General features: G+C 35.2%; 1 protein-coding gene across 3 annotated transcripts; it reads left to right on the top strand.

Annotated features, from left to right (window-relative positions):
- Positions 1–252: 252 nt before the first annotated feature.
- LOC127934032 (galaxin) lies at positions 253–13,731 on the top strand. Of its 3 annotated transcripts, XM_052531210.1 has the most exons (12): positions 253–321; positions 429–473; positions 2,468–2,495; positions 2,663–2,757; positions 2,897–3,031; positions 3,212–3,385; positions 3,459–3,504; positions 3,654–3,673; positions 3,889–3,977; positions 4,141–4,361; positions 11,200–11,555; positions 11,659–13,731. In XM_052531210.1, exons 1-12 carry the CDS (start codon positions 297–299, stop codon positions 12,039–12,041), a joined length of 1,617 nt encoding a protein of 538 aa, XP_052387170.1. In that variant the 5' UTR covers positions 253–296; the 3' UTR covers positions 12,042–13,731. The 3 variants fall into 3 exon arrangements, with proteins under 3 accessions (XP_052387170.1, XP_052387172.1, XP_052387171.1); XM_052531212.1 differs by lacking the exon at positions 11,659–13,731 and having other exon boundaries at positions 5,845–11,342; XM_052531211.1 differs by lacking the exons at positions 253–321; positions 429–473 and adding an exon at positions 736–1,189.
- Positions 13,732–16,360: the final 2,629 nt, after the last annotated feature.

Below are 16,360 nucleotides of genomic sequence, written 5' to 3'. Positions count from 1 at the left end.
ATTACGAACGGTGTACTTTTAACACTAGACAGATTGGGACCATATATGATCTTTAGTATTGTTAAAATCTACACTTTTAGTGTTTTACCCTGTAGTCTATTAGTATTAGTGTAAGTATAAATTTATTGTGTCCCAAACACTTTTTTTTCTGGGGGTCAACAGCTTAATAAATTATGGCCCTTTCTTACTAAAGCTTGCAGAGCTAGGAGGAGCAAAAAAGTTATTATAAAGTAGCCTACATAAGCTCTCATCCAACTGTCTTGGGATATTCCAACTTTATTGGACAGGGATACACAATGGAGATCTACTCATTAACTGCATGTATGACAACATATTTTTAAGTTGTAATAAGTTACCTAGTATTTTTTATGGGATTTTAAAATGTGTTAATTTATTTATTTATTTTAACATTATATTTTTTATTGCAGGGGTAGTGACAATCTTGTACGTTTTTGCTACATCCTCTGCACAAGGTAAGTAACGAAACACTATAATGACATGATATATATATATATATATATATATATATATATATATATATATATATATATATATATATATATATATATATATATATATATACTTTAGACATGTTGTCATGCAATTAATACTAGTTTTATATTAATATAATTATTATAATAATTTATACGAGTGGATATTAAATTGATTATTAAGTGAGTCTAATTAATAATGTGCACTAAAGTGGAGAGTAATTATAAATTAGCATGACAATCTATCACCGGGAATTATTGTTTTGTTTTGTTTTGTTTTGTTTTGTTTTGTTGTTGCTTGTTTGCTCGTGGAGGCGGACACGTTTCGATTTCAGCTTCAGCTGGCTCGCGCTTGAGTTTGCTTTCAGCGGGGTCGCGCTTGAGTGTGGTCACGAGCAGGACACTGTGCACAGTATTTCTCGGCAAGTTGCGTGAGGTACTTGCCCGTGTACCGCGAAGCCCGAAGACGGCAAATGGCGTATCTTGACGCTTAACAAATTCAGACCCACAAATCAAGGAACTGTTAGAGCAAAGCATTGTTACACACCCTCCTAGACTGGATACCATTTTGACCTGGCACCGAGGGACAGTAACTTGATCACAGTGGTAGAGTAACGATAGCCCTTGGAGTGATTTGGGAGTTCTGTACGATTAACGGAATTTGGGAATTTTGTTATGAATTCCGTTGTTTTATTTTGGCAAGTATTTTTGTTCGTTTGTTTGTTTTGATGATTGTGATGCTCGACAGAGTTAGTCTTAGTTTTCTTTTTCAGACAGTTCTTGGCTGCGTTTCCCAAATCTTCGACTGTTTGTCAGTCCCTGTATCGCTGCAAACTTACAAAAAATTCAAAGTACTATTTTCCTTTCTCGTTCCCACATTGTTTTGCTTGTTGTAGTCTGTTGACTGGCAATTAAGGAAATAATATTTAAATGTTTCTTATAATAAGTAATAAATCATTAACGTTACACCGTTAACTGACCGAAATGAATGTTATCTTCACAATTTAAAATATGACTTTTTGTAGGAACAACCTTCATTAATAACTTCTCACAAATACAAAATACTAATATTAAAATAACAAAACTGCTTTTACCCTATGAAAAAGTACACTAGGAGAAACTGGAGTGGAAAATTGTATTCGCAACATGTGGCAAGTTCATTTCACACTCTCAGGAAACATTAAGGACTTTTACATCAGTGCCATCCAATGAAGTATTGTGTACCAACAAACACTTAAAAGAAGAAAATACATGGCATACATTTTTGAATCAACAGGTCATAAGGAGAGTGAATGCAAATACAATTGAACATTGCATGAGAATTTACTTTACAAAGGCTTAAGGTTAAAGGAATAGTTCACCAAACAATTATCATTGATTAGCTTTACTCACAGTCAAGTCAATACAAAATGTATGATGAACTTCTCTGGAAAACAATATCATATATTTTGTCCATTAAATTAAGTCAGTGGAGTCCAGTGTTGTTTTGGAGACCACTGAATTCCACTGTATAGATGAAAATAATAGTGTGATATTTTGTCTAAACATTTTCTTCCAAACTTTTCATCCTGAACCTTTTAAAGTTAACGATGAATGAAATGCAACCTGTATTCCTTACTAAAATTATAGGGAGACCTTTGTTTTTGTGTCCTGGGAATTGTCATAAGTGGGTGCTGCAAACCAAGAATGGGTCAGGTGGGAGGAGAGGGATTTAAAAAATCATGAGAGACTATAAATCATGTGCCCTTTCACATCTGATTTTTTCATGTTATCATGATAACATCAGCAAAGAAGAAAAGTATAATTTTAGAGGCAGAACAAGTTATTGCATTTTGATTCAAGATTACAAATATTTTTTCACTGATAAATTTGTTTACAATAAGACATGCTGATTTTAATGTTTAGCATTTAGAGCGGTCTTATCCATATGATAATAGATACCACTTTTCATAATGGATCATCTCTTTGTTCCTCAGGAATTTGCCATCATGGCAGAAGGAGCCAGTGAGTGACCTGACACAGCCTCTGAGCACCGTTTCATAAGATATTTTTTATGTTATTTTTTTTTTTTTTATTACATATGCATTCAATCATAGATCAGTTAAATGTTATTTACCAGAATTATTTGGTAAGAGTAAAATGGAAGTGATACGCCTTTTTAATGTGACCAGCAATGCAGGTTTCAGTGGAAAGATGGAAGGCAGCCATCATCTGCACTGTTGTGGAAATGTGTCGTACAAGATCTCAGAAAGTTCCTGCTGCAATGGTAGGAGAGGCACTTGTAGCTGTTAGCTTGTGGTTGCTGAGTCACAGAGAGTAGAAGATGTGATTCACAATGAGATAAACCATAAACCATAAACAAACAGATTTTTAACACACTTGGTTTTTATTTCAATGTGGTGCAGGTAATTTAACTAACGGGTTAAGCCAGCTGGTTTCTGACTGCTGTGATTCTGTAGCTTACAATCCCCTTAATGAGATTTGCTGTGGTGGCAGGATTCTGACTCAAAGCAGCACTCATGCAAAATGCTGTGGCAAAGGTAGCCGATGCACTTCATGCACCTTGAACACCTTGATGGACACATTGTTCAGATTTGACAAATTCTTGCATGCTTAATTATAATTAATTATATATAATTATTTTGAGGTTGGTTTATCTTTATACCATTAGATCAAGTAAGACTTATTTTATAATGAGTTTCTCTTACACTGATTTACAGTCCTGTACCTGACAACAACTCATTTGTGTTGTGGTGGCAACAACATATTTCAAAGGAAGGAAAATCTTTTTTGCTGTGGCAAGGAAACGTATGACATGACAACCCACTGCTGCTGTATTAATCTTGCACTAGAAGTAAAGCCAAAAAATGAAACTTGCTGTCCAAAAGTAACAGGTGTGATTATTAGACTAAAAGTAATATATCTGTCATTTGTTTTAGTAGGTTATAATCTGAATCTTATTCACAGATACTGATAAAAGAAGAGAATCCCAGCAAGGCTCTCTTCCCACCAGGTGAGTTACACATAAATTGTGTCAACAGTATCCGTAGCATGTTGACTACTGCAGAAAATAATTTAGATTGGTCTAAATTTAGATTTTTTTACAGGTCTATTTTATAATAATTCTTCTGTTTGTTTTTGTGTGTGACTGAAAATCTCAAGCAAACTCTCCAGAAACTTAGGTAAAGCACTTGGCATCCTCATTGTGTATTAATAGTTTTACAAATCTCTCATTTGATCGTATAATTATCTGTTTCCATTGATAGTCTGTTCTGTTAATACTTGCCTAACCTGATATGTAAAATTTATATAAATCACTTTTGTCATTGATGGAAATTATGGTGATTGTAATTATATTTTTGTAGTAATCACACACTCTTTACTCATTCTTTTCTAGAATCCAAGTGTGGAACAAAACCCTACAATCCCAATAAAAAAATATGTTGCTCAGGGAATCTCTATGAGAAGGCTTCAGCACTTACTAAGGTACTGACTTTTGACTTAAAGATTAGTTCTGCAGGGACAGAAATTCAAATAAATTGGAGATTTCTCTAAACACTGGTTTTCAGTAAAATTTGCTTATAAAGTATTTAGAAAATTATATTATATTAACATATTTTAACTGCTTATGTGTATCTGTGTGCTTCAGTGCTGTGGCACAGATGTCTACACTCTGTTAGATGACAATGTGCTGTGCTGTAATGGAATTCTTCATCTCAATGTGCCTGAGCAGTCAGAGTGTGTTGGAGGTGTTATATATGCTCCACCAAACACTTTTTGCCAAATGCCTGCCCGACCCCGTCTTGGTGAGCACTGCTGTGGAGAACAAACCTTCAATCCTCGTACACATATTTGCTGTAATGGACACAGGTAGGCCCACAGATCACTAAGATTTTATATGATTTAAAAGGAAACTTAATGCCAGATTTACTAACATTCATCAGCGCAAACCCTCTTTGGGCAAGAAAGACTGTTGTCCTGGTCGGTGTTCCTTCCAACTTGCAAACATGTGTGGCCATGCACACATCATGACCACACAGCAATAATATGCCATGCACACGACACACACACAAATTAAATGGGAAAGCCAAATTCTAGTAAAAGCAAAATAATTGCAATGCTCAGGGCAAACCACTGCAGAGTTGGTGTCGAGTTAGAGCCGATGAATGTGGTTTACAGGTTTTATAGCAGGAGACCGACGTGTGCCAAATGTTGCTGTAGAAACAGCTCAACATTAGAGCCAATGCAAACGTAATTACATGTGAAATAAAATGTTGTATGTTTTAATGAAGAGTGTCTTGATTAAGTGGTGGAAATAGTGGATGATGGGCACAGAAAGATAACAAGACGATAACGATATAAGAATTCACATTCATGTTTTTTTTTTCTTCATTTTTGCTCAGGTGGCCAAAATATCTGCACAATAGAGCAATTTTTTTTATTTTTTTATTTTTTTTTACAAATTTAGAGAACATTCGCCTGATTTACTAAAGACACGCAGTGAAAAAACTGAAATGAATTACAGCACAATTTGTTAAGGTTTGTGATAGTTTACTGGTACACCTGTCTTATTTGTCATGTTTAGTAAATCTGGCCCTTAGTATTTTTTGTTCATGTTTTAAATAATTTGTTTTGATTAAATTTTGTAAGCAAAATGAGTAGTATTCAGCTGGTTGTGTAGTTAGCATCTTTATGGACTATCTACTGTACTAAATTAATTTACTTTCAATGTAGGGCTATTTTAAAATGACTTTCAATGCTTAAGTTAGTTACCAGTAGTGTGTAGTACCTGAGCCCGGTCTCAAGACATTTTTCTGCCGTCTCGGACTCGTTGCGTTTGCATTCGGACTTGTCTCGGACTTGGCCATTGGACTCGCCAAATGTTCTCGTCGGTCTCGACCGTGTCCAGCAAAAAAAATAAAAATATAATAATTCTCCTTAAAAATTTTGTTACGGGAAAGGATGTGCTTGACAAGCGGCACACTTGCTGTTCTGAAAAGTTTAGATGTTTATCACTTAATTTTGTACCTGTTAGATTGTGTTTTATGTATGTCTACACCTAGATAGCCTTAAACTCATGCACATAATTTGCACAGGATTTACGGGGGTCATGACCCCCTCAAAAATGAGATCCAGCTAATATAACACCCCCAATATCATCACATCATTCAGATTAAAATAAATATGAAATATTCAGAACGAATAATTTTGTTCGTTTTCTTTTATTAATTTAATTTGCCAGCAAGAAAGATAGTATCATATTTTAAATATTCTTTAAAGTACCCCCCTGCTCCAACTACTTGGTATTACCCAATCTGCTTTCTCTACCAAGTTTGTCCACTATTTTGTGCAGTTGCAGGGATGAGTGGTTGGAGAAAGCTGACGGAAAGATGAAAAGTACTCTGAAAGGCAGCCAGACAACGATTTTTCATTGTTGGTCGACACCAGGCAAAAAAAGATAAATCCTGACCAAACGGAGGTACCCCTATTGCTGAGATAGAGACATGAAAAGTGGGGCGCGACAAACAGGTTTTGTGCCCATCTTTTTAATTCCTTTATTTATTGACCATACACTCAAAACAAAACAAAGACAAAGGCGACCATTATTGATCGTAGTATCACTTTATGGTTCCCATGGAGACACGCCATTCATTGCTTGTCACACCGCAGCCACAATAGCGCTGAATGACTGATGATCTGCTTTTATTTCCTTTTTTATTCAAAATTTCACAAATTTTTTAGCTCTAGCATGATATTCCGATATGTGCATGTGTAAGTGTTTCATTGTTCAAACACCTTTATATAGATCGCGTTAGTTTAGCTGTTGGCGCAACGTATTTTAGGAAACGTAATCTATCTTATTAAAATACCTAAAACAAATAAAAATAAGTACATTATTAGGAATTTACCAACTCCGGTATTTTTTTCATCAATAAATGCTTATGTATAGCCCTATGCAACAATTACATATGTAAATGTAAAAAAAAAAATATAATTATGACATGACATGACATATTTACATTTTAATGTAACAGCCAGTATTTCTGTTTGTAACAGTCACAACATTTTTCATATCTGCTTTCGGATATGTTGTACAGTTGCTTCATAAGACCATTATGATTTTTTTTTCCCGTAGTTATCACTGAACAAGTATGTCATGTTAAACTAAAATAATTATAAATTTCTCAAATAATATTTATCATGCAAGCAGAGAGAACTCATGACAAACGTTTAGTGATCATTTGAACACGACTGAATCGATTTCAATTCAATGCGCACATTTTCATTACGCAGAACTCTTTAAGCAAGTCTATAATGTTTAGTGAACTTTTAAACAAATGCGCGTGTGCCAGGCAAACCAGCAAAAGGTAAAGATGCAAACATGTAGGACAAGTAGAAAATGTATCCATATCTAAGCCAAGCTCTTGAGAGAGAACTTGTTTGGTTTTTGAGACTGAGAGGTGCAACGCGGCTGTTTGATTGGTGAGCGTACTGTGCTTTCATATCGTAGCCTAAGCTTTAAATCATTGCCTTTTAAATATTTACAAATAATATAACGTGTATGATGTATTATTATAGGTGAAATTACTCTTACAAAGCTCTGATTTCTGAGAGATGCACGGAGAGGCAACAGCAATGCAGTGTTTGATTTGCGCTCCTTTCATTCATAAAGTTTACATTCATTCACTTCACACTCGTGACTTTAGAGGTCTTTGTATAATATTACGCTGATCCCCTGGCTCAGCTGTTATCTAGCAAACACCGTGTATCAGATTCAGCTGAGTACTCAGGCAGAATTATTCCTTGTCTGTTATTAATTTTTGAAGGCATTGTACGTGCCATTCCGAATAAGGTATTCGGCTTCAGGCACAACCCTAATTATTACATTACATATTATATGTTTACATGCAAGATAGATAAGGTCATAGAAAGTAACAGCTCCACACTCCAGATTGTTTCTGACAGTGCCAACTACTATGCAAGCCCTAGTACATCATTACAAAAATTTCACTGTATTTATGTGCGCATGCCCAGTAGAGCCAAACGTATCCCTTCTAACCTTAACCGCACGCATTTGTCATATCCCGAACTTTGCGTGTGTGCACTGCACCAAGGCACCAGTCATTTTAATTTTTGACCACAGACATAATGTCAGCAATAGCAGCATTATAAAGTAAATAAAATGTAAATAAAGTACATAGAAATAATTTGACCCTACAGCAAGAGCTGCTCGATTATGGCAAAAATCATAATCACGATTATTTTGGTCAATATTGTAATTGCGATTATTTAACCTGATCATGAGGGGGCCATATGACCAAGACTTTATCTATTTTTTTTATATATTTAAAGATAGTGACATATATCAAATATGTATTTCCTGTAAATAAGGTTGCTACAATCATTATATCTGCACTGTTTACTTCACTGGTTTGCACTCTATCTACCATGTGCAGCTTTACTTATCTTTCTTTTTACATGAACTATTTGTATAGTTGTACTTTATATTTTATTATCTGTTTTATGTTCTACTGTTAGTGTTATCTGTATGCACCAAGGCTCTGAGAGTAACACAATTTCAATTCTCTGCATTTATGTACTGTACATGTGGAAGAATTGACAATAAAGCAGAGTTGACTTGACTTGCTATGACATCTACATTCTAGAGACCAGCGGAATTTCAAACAAACAAAAAGTCCTCAAAATTTTTGAAAATAATTAAACTGTCAGTAATAAAAAAGCAAAGGAACAAATACAATAGCATAAAAAGATACAAATTAAACCAACTGTGCTTTAATGTTTTTTATGCAAATCTCAAGCAGTATGTTTATTTCATTTATTCACTATACCATTTATTATGAATGTCTTATTTCAGTTTAAGTTTGGCTTTAGTTTTGTATTTATTGCCGTTTATATGAAAAGGTTCATGTAGCATTGTACAACCTACTGTAGAAATGAATAATCAAATCTAAAATAAAATATAGCCTACTGCCACTTTAAGAGCCGCACAGATCCAAATTATTGTTACATGTGTATTTTTATTCTCAACTCTTTACATTCATTACATGACCGACAAATGTATACATGAATAATTGCCAAGCACAGCATTTTGACACATTTTTGCATGTACTTGACCAATAGGCGCTAAAAGATTACAATGTCCGTGTTCTGTTCTGTCTCTGAGAACTTATATCTTCCTGAGGAGCAGCACAAGTTCTCTTTCACGCTTTTAAAAACATGAATAAATGTACTTCGATAATTCAAATGTCCCATTTTGCAAATGTCACGTTACATGATTTTACTGATTTGCACGGGGCTTTTATGGAGAAACGAAAGTGCAGCACTGCAAAAGTGGGGGGAATGGGGCACAATAATAGTTTTATCTCGATTATTGGATTTTCGTAATCGTTGGAGGCCAAAATCAAAATTTAACCGTTTTTTCGATTAATTGCACAGCCCTACCTACTGCTCCTAACTCGGTTCTAGAGGGCCAGTGTCCTTTAGAGTTTAGCTCCAACCCTAAATAAACACAATTGAACCAGCTAATCAAGCTCTAACTAGACACACTAGAAACTTCCAGATAGGTTTGTTAAGGCCAGTTGAAGCTAAACTTTTTCAGGGCATTGGCCCTCCAGGATCTAGTTTGGAGACCCCTGTCATACAGTTGTTACTTTGCACATGCTTTTTGATCATTACAAATAATAGTGTAAAATGATTTTCTTAGATTAGGAGATATGCTGTCTCTCGCATCACATACATTATCAGTAGTTAGTTATGTGGTCTTGAAGAGGATTTTTTCTCTCTCAATTGGACTTGGTCTTGACTTGGACTCGAAACTTTGTACTTGACTTGGACTCAAACCTCTTCGGACTCGGTCTCGACTAGTCCTGGTCTTGGACTTAACTTGGACTCGACAAAGCTGGACTTGACTACATCTCTAGTTACCAGTATGCGATAAGTGGGCCATGTCAACCAGACCTTGACCATTGATCTTAATAACACAACCACTATAATTTCTATATATTATAACATATTTGTCAAAATGAAAGATCATTTCATTAGGGGGAAACTTAAAGGTGCTGTAGGGAACTTTTGTAAAAAAATATATTTTTACATATTTGTTAAACCTGTCATTATGTCCTGACAGTAGAATATGAGACAGATAATCTGTGAAAAAAATCAAGCTCCTCTGGCTCCTCCCAGTGGTCCTATTGCCATTTGCAGAAACTCGATCGCTCCCGGTAAAAAATAACCAATCAGAGCTGCGGTCCGTAACTTTGTTTGTGTTCAAAATGTAGATAAATGTATATAATAAGCGAGTACACCATGAATCCATTGTCCAAACCATTCTTTAATCACGTGACAGGCCCATAAGCTGAACCATGCAGTCCGAGCCGGAAAGAGAATTGATTAGTTCATCTCATGAGTCTTTCGGGTCGAGTCGTTCCATAATCACCTGACACTCCCATACGCTAAAACCAATGCAGTTCGAGCCGGAAAGATAATTGATTAGTTCATCTCATGAGTCTTCGGGTCGAGTAATTCCTTAATCACCTGACAGACCCATACGCTATTTCTGTCATTTCTGTCACTGTGTTTTTGTTACCGTTTCTTCAGGATCTGTGGTGTGTTATTATTTTATAAATAAATAAAACCCTGTTATTAATATTGATTAAGGAACAACTCAACCCGAAGACTCATGAGATTAACTAATCAATTATCTTTCCGGCTTATATTGCATTGGGTTTAGCGTATGGGTATGTCACGTGATTAAGGAATGAGTCAAAAACCCGATTGACCCGAACTATGAACTAATCAATTCTCTTTCTGGCCCAAGACTGCATTGACTGACACAGCTGAATTACTGCTAGCTGAATATTACATATAGAATATTGCGCATGCGCGATTGAACGACTCATCCCCCGAGATGACTCATTCTTCCCGAGTCACATTAAAGACTTGTTCAAAATGAACGAATTGTTCAAGTACGACATCACTACTCAGAACAGTTCTGGTGATGTTGTTTATGTATTTATGTTCTCATTACTGTAAGCGTCACGCACTTCAGTCTATGTAGTATACAAAAGTGCATGTCTCTGCCATTCATTCATTTACACAGAGATGCGCAGAGAATGCAGGGTTCATATTTCAACTAGCTTTTGCGGCTTAACATTTACAGATACTGGTCCATATGGACATTTGATGTGATTAATTTATGCTTTGACAAATTCCATGACTGTCCATATTAAAATGTAGGTTTCATTTTCATGACTGGATTTTGAGATTCAGTCCACGTTTTCTGCTTCTCGTAAATCATAGCGTTGTATGTGTCAAGAACCGGGTTGACAGAAACCTGGTATCGTGACAAATTTTTTTTTAGCACCGACTTGGTACCGAAGTACCGAGTCTTTTGACAACACTAGTCTCTACCCATGCTGTCTTGGCAAATGAGGCTTTGTCTGTAACTGGAAATTCAAGTCTAACTGATACGTGCAAAGACATCATAGGAACATGCTTGCTGGCACTACATTTCTCATAGAAGACTTATTCACATGGCACACCTTTAGAGCAGGAGTATCTCAGTCATTAGGGTCACCGCATAAACCCTCAAGAAATTTTAAAACCACTAACAACCTGAAAAAACTTCCATGGGCAATTTCTGTGTTGGTTGTTGAATGACTTTTCTCTCCAACTTATTTCTATTTAGCCACAACAAGATGAATGGCAATTTTTGTTGTGGTTCAGAAGTCTATGACCACCACAACCAGTTGTTAAAATGCTGCTCAGGTCATCTCTACAAACTTACACGTCTAAGTGGGGAATGCTGTGGAAACCATCTGCTGGAATATTATAACAATCAAACTTGTTGTTCCTCTTCAACCAATTCTATAATATATGACACCAAACCAAACCACCATTGCTGTGGGCATTACTACTTCAACACATCCCTGTGGAGCTGCTGTGCTGAACATCTCAAACCAACACCAAAACCTAACAGCTCTCTTGCAGAATACAGGCTTAAACCTCTAACAGACCTGATCCCAGATATGTGCAATAAAACAGGTGATGTTCTTGTACATTTATTGTGGTGCAACCTAAAATGCTAAATACATTTGTTTTTGGAAGTAGACTTGCTGATCTTGTCTTTTTTGTGTGTGTTTTCTAGTGTTCTTTGGTAAAGTGGAGAGTTTGGCACTTAAAAATGATCAGCGTCACATTGTGTTGAAAGTTGTTGGACAGGTCGATGTAAAATCGGAAAAGGTCATCAAAGACCCTTGGCTTCATGTGTCCATGGATCACTGCAGCTCTCCTGACACAGAGAGCGGCATGACCTACCTTTGGGAGGAAAACCATGATAGGAAGTACAAGCTTCTCTCTCACCCTGTTGACCTAACCTCTGACATACACATGTTCTATGCTATATGTTACCAAAAGAAGGGATACAAATATAGATTGAGGTCCATTTCCAATCATTTCAAACCAAATTCAAAGCATGCTGATTGCCATGAGACACTGTTTGGAGTGTGCAAAGGGGATAGTTCACCCTAAAAATTTTATTTTCTGTCAATTTACTCATCCTCAGGCCATCCAAGATGTAGGTGACTTTTTAATTGTAATTTTATTATTATATATATATTTTTTTTTCAGTTGAACAGTAAAGAAGATTTTTAGCTGAAACCGTGATATTTGGTGATTCATAAAATATGAGTCAGTGGCTGCCCATTTTTGAAAAAAAAAAAAAAAAAAAGAGCATATCATAATTATTACCCATGGTGTCTGATGATATATCGAGGTCTTATAAAATGAAATGATTGGCCTGTGCAAGAAAATGAACATTATTTATAACATTATTACCTGTAATCCACATAAATCTGATTATTTTCTGTGTACTCGCTCTTTAGGACCATTTTTTTCTATGAATTGATTCCATTCACTAGTTAGTTCACGTAATCATGCAATGGCAAAACAGAGGCTATATGAAATCATATGATTAAAACGCCTAGTAACAATGTGAATCACGTCTGTTTTGCAAGTCTATAGCATATTAAGTGAACAAGTGAACTGGTCTTCTTCAGTTCACATTTTAAATAAACAAAGACAAACTATAAAAACTTTAATTTCTCCCATTTATTCAAGTGCTTGGTTAAATCATGCACTTATCACCAGTCAGAACTGTTTCATCAGTGCAGTGTACTGTTGGAGTAACTGGGGCACTGAATGAGCCGGCAAAAACCAGTATCAAAGGAACATATAAGGTGTTTTGGCTAATTTCTAATTGGTGTGATTGTAAATTTTGATTTCGTAACTTTTGCTGTTTGTATAAAAGTCACAAACTGATGGTTCAGTTCGTTGTGGTAAACTGGTTCAATTAGTTCACCAAAAAGAAATAGGCTAGAAACCAGACATCATCTTTAACAGAAATCTTCTTTACAGTTTTACTCAAGAAGAAAAATAAAACAATTGCCTACATTTTAAGTTTTGGATGAACTATTCTTTTAAGCTATTTAATCAGTCAGGTAATTTTAGTTTTTAGGTTTGTATAGCTAATATGAATATTAGAATCAAATGGAAAAAATTCTATATTTAAATTCATATTGTGTGCTCTTTTAAACTTAAGCTTTAAATGGCCTGGCAGTCTTAATTTGATATATTTTACATTGCACTGCATGTCCAAATAAGCATTTTTTTTTTTAGTCGTACTGTATTTTCTATATGCATAGTCTATTTCAATTTCTGTTCCAGGTTTTGATAACTGTAATTGTTTGTTTACACGCATTATATATATATGTGTGTGTGTGTGTGTGTGTGTGTTTGGTATTTTTATGTATAAATGATGACAAAAGCTCAGTTGTAGGCTTGATGTTGGCATGCATTTTTGTTATTTTATTTTTTTAATTGAATGACAAATGAATACTGTCTGTGTGTAACATTTTTAATAAATCTTTCATCTAACAGTAAATGTGCGCTGTTTAGAGACAACACATACTACTGTGTTAAGATCTATCTGTCTAATATGTCTGTCTATCTATTAGAGTAGTGACTTGGGAGTTTTAAACTTCTCCAAACAGTTCTGCACTTTCCATATACAACTGTAAACATATCTTTCATATTAACTTTTGTGTGGAGAAAGTGTACTCACTCAAGTTGTGTTATAGTATTGCAGATATGAGAATGGGAATGAGTAAAATGATATGCAATACATGCAATCTGGTGCCAAAATACAAATAAAAATATTTCAAAAGCATATGCTCTTTCTTCACAAATCTCACCCTGTCTATCTATCTATAAATTAAATTAAATAAATTAGTGAACCATTAGTGACTACCACATCTTTAACCTCTGAAACATTGAGATTGGATCATCAGAAGGTGTGACTTAAAGCTTGCTACTTACAAGTTTTGTCCTGTCAATGACATTAACGAATTTTTGAAGATCTGATGTAATCTTGTAAACTTTAGGGGCAGACCTCATTTATTATCTGCTACTAAGGCCACATGTTTGAATCATTGCTTGTATTAGTAGGAACAAGAAATGGGTAAATATATAGCTTATATTGTGAAAAATACACAAGGAAAGACCATGCACATGTTAAAAAATATTACATTGAAAATTGCGTAAATATGCTGAACCCATTTAGTTTTAACCATTTTCTAATGGTTTCATGCATATAGTCATGTTAATAGTCTCATGTGTGAACGCGTGCATTTATTTTCCCAAGTGTTTTTATTTATTTATTTATTTATTTACTTTTAAATCATATTTGTCTGTGCAGCAACTGTAGTTGCCGGTGGTCAAATAACTTATTACACCTTCAATGTCAAATTTGAATAGGAGGAGTGCATTTGGCATCTAACTCAAAATAACATCTTTCAACAGATCAATCTTTATTCATAAACAAATTTATCATGCATAAAAGTCAAAGAACAAACTGTTCAATTATTGTGTGTAAGCTACCCCATTGATAGTTTTTTTTTTTTTTTTACATGCAGGTATAGGTATGGTATAAATAATGCTTTTGCTCAGGTGGTTGAAATGTCTCTACAATAGAGAAAAGTGTTGCTTAGCAAAAAAATAAAAAACCTTGAGGGCACATTGGTCCTGATTTAATTAAGACACGCAGTGAAAAACTAAATTGAAATGATTCACAACAAAATTTGCTAATGTTTGTGATAGTTTACTGGTATTTGCACCATTATTTAAGCTCCAAAAAGCATGTTTTATGTCATGTTTACTAAATCTGTCCCTTTGTATTTTTTGCTCAAGGTTTAAATAATTTCTACTTTGATTAATTTTATAAGCAAAATCAGTAGTATTCAGCTGGTTGTGTAGTTAACAACTTCATGGACTATCTACAGTACTAAATTAATTTCCTCACAATGTAGAGCTATTTTTAAATGACTTTCAATGCTTTAGATCCAGATTATATAGCTACCAACATGTGATAAATGGACCTTGACCTTAGCACAACCACCATAAGGGGTGACTTGCCTTATAAAGAAAAATATATGTCAAAATGAAAGATAATTTAAATGTAAAAAGTTTCTTACTTAATCACCAAAATCTCTAGTAACTTTAGGTAAAACCATAAACAAGGCTTTGTCTGTAACTTGAAATCCAAGTCACTGATATGTGCAAAGAGATCACAGGAACATGCTTACTGGCACTACATTTCTCATAGAAGACTAATGCTGGGTACACACCAAAATATTTTTTACATCTTATAAGATTTTCAAAACATGAGGATAAAAAAAAACAATCCTAGATTTAACCTTTTTATTTCTCCTATAGTGTGTGGTGTGCCATGATGTGACAAGGATAGCACACCACACACAAACAGATTTTCAAACTTGACTGAACACAGGAAATCTCACAAAATATATTGAGACTTCAGAATAAGCATGGCGAACAATATGCAGGAAGAAATTGCAATTGTCAGGATGGTACATGGGAGACAGATGTGGTAGAATTCAACACAAGGTATTTATAGACATAAGGGTTCATGAGAGGGGAGGGTAATTTCAGGTGCGGGTTCCGTAGAGTTCACTTCTGTGAAATGCAGGTGAGTTCGTCAAGTGTCGAGACGTCAAAGCCACACAATTCCAGGATATTAATACTTGTTTCTTTTGCCTTGCAGAGGAATATCAGTGCCGCATGAGAACTCAGGAGATATCAGGGCTCATAGGGATTTTAGATCACAGATATTGTCACAGGCGTTCTGGAGACAGAAGAACAAAGATACACAGGTTAGCTTCTCAAAAGGTAAGCATACGTTACTTCCGGCGATCTTCAAAAGTCAAGGTGAGCTGGAGACGAGATTGTGAGGTCGATTCCTGTTGGAGGCCTGACGGTGAACTGGTGCATGGGTGTTTCAGAAGTCTATGACCACCACAACCAGTTGTTAAAATGCTGCTCAGGTCATCAAGAAGAGGAACTTGACTCTGCATTCGTTGCTCTTGTTGACAGATTCCACACTCTTTACAACTTCTTTCTAAATCCATAAAAATGTTTGGCCACCACACATATTTACAAGCCAGGGCTTTCATTAAAACAATGCCAGGGTGTCCAGAGTGAACTTCATGCAACACTGATTTCTGACATTTGAATGGTACAATCAGCCGTGTGCTCCATAACACCCACCCCTGTTCTTCTGATAATTCATCTCTTTTAGCATGAAACACTTTCAAATCCTCTGACACTTTACTTGGCCAACCCTCCATTACATACTGGGAAACTTTAGAAAGCTTTTGGTGTGTTCTAGTTGCTTCATCAATCTGTGATGCATTGAGAGGAGCATCATGTAAATGATTTCTCAGAAAAAAGTTAATAGAGGTCCTTCTCAAAAAATTAGCATATGTGATAAAAGTTCA

Source organism: Carassius gibelio, chromosome A18 (assembly GCF_023724105.1).
Source record: "Carassius gibelio isolate Cgi1373 ecotype wild population from Czech Republic chromosome A18, carGib1.2-hapl.c, whole genome shotgun sequence".
In the NCBI taxonomy this organism is placed as follows: Eukaryota; Metazoa; Chordata; class Actinopteri; order Cypriniformes; family Cyprinidae; genus Carassius; species Carassius gibelio.
The sequence above is the reverse complement of the archived record's forward strand: the minus strand, read 5'-3'. Positions and strand labels throughout refer to the sequence as shown.

What these genes read in the sequence shown, in the direction of transcription:
- LOC127934032 (XM_052531210.1), top strand. Translation starts at nt 297, where the DNA reads ATGGAGATCTACTCATTAACTGCAT. An exon ending in CAAACTCTCCAGAAACTTAG is followed by an intron (nt 3,674 to 3,888) that starts GTAAAGCACTTG and finishes ATTCTTTTCTAG; the next exon opens with AATCCAAGTGTGGAACAAAA. An exon ending in ATTTGCTGTAATGGACACAG is followed by an intron (nt 4,362 to 11,199) that starts GTAGGCCCACAG and finishes ATTTCTATTTAG; the next exon opens with CCACAACAAGATGAATGGCA.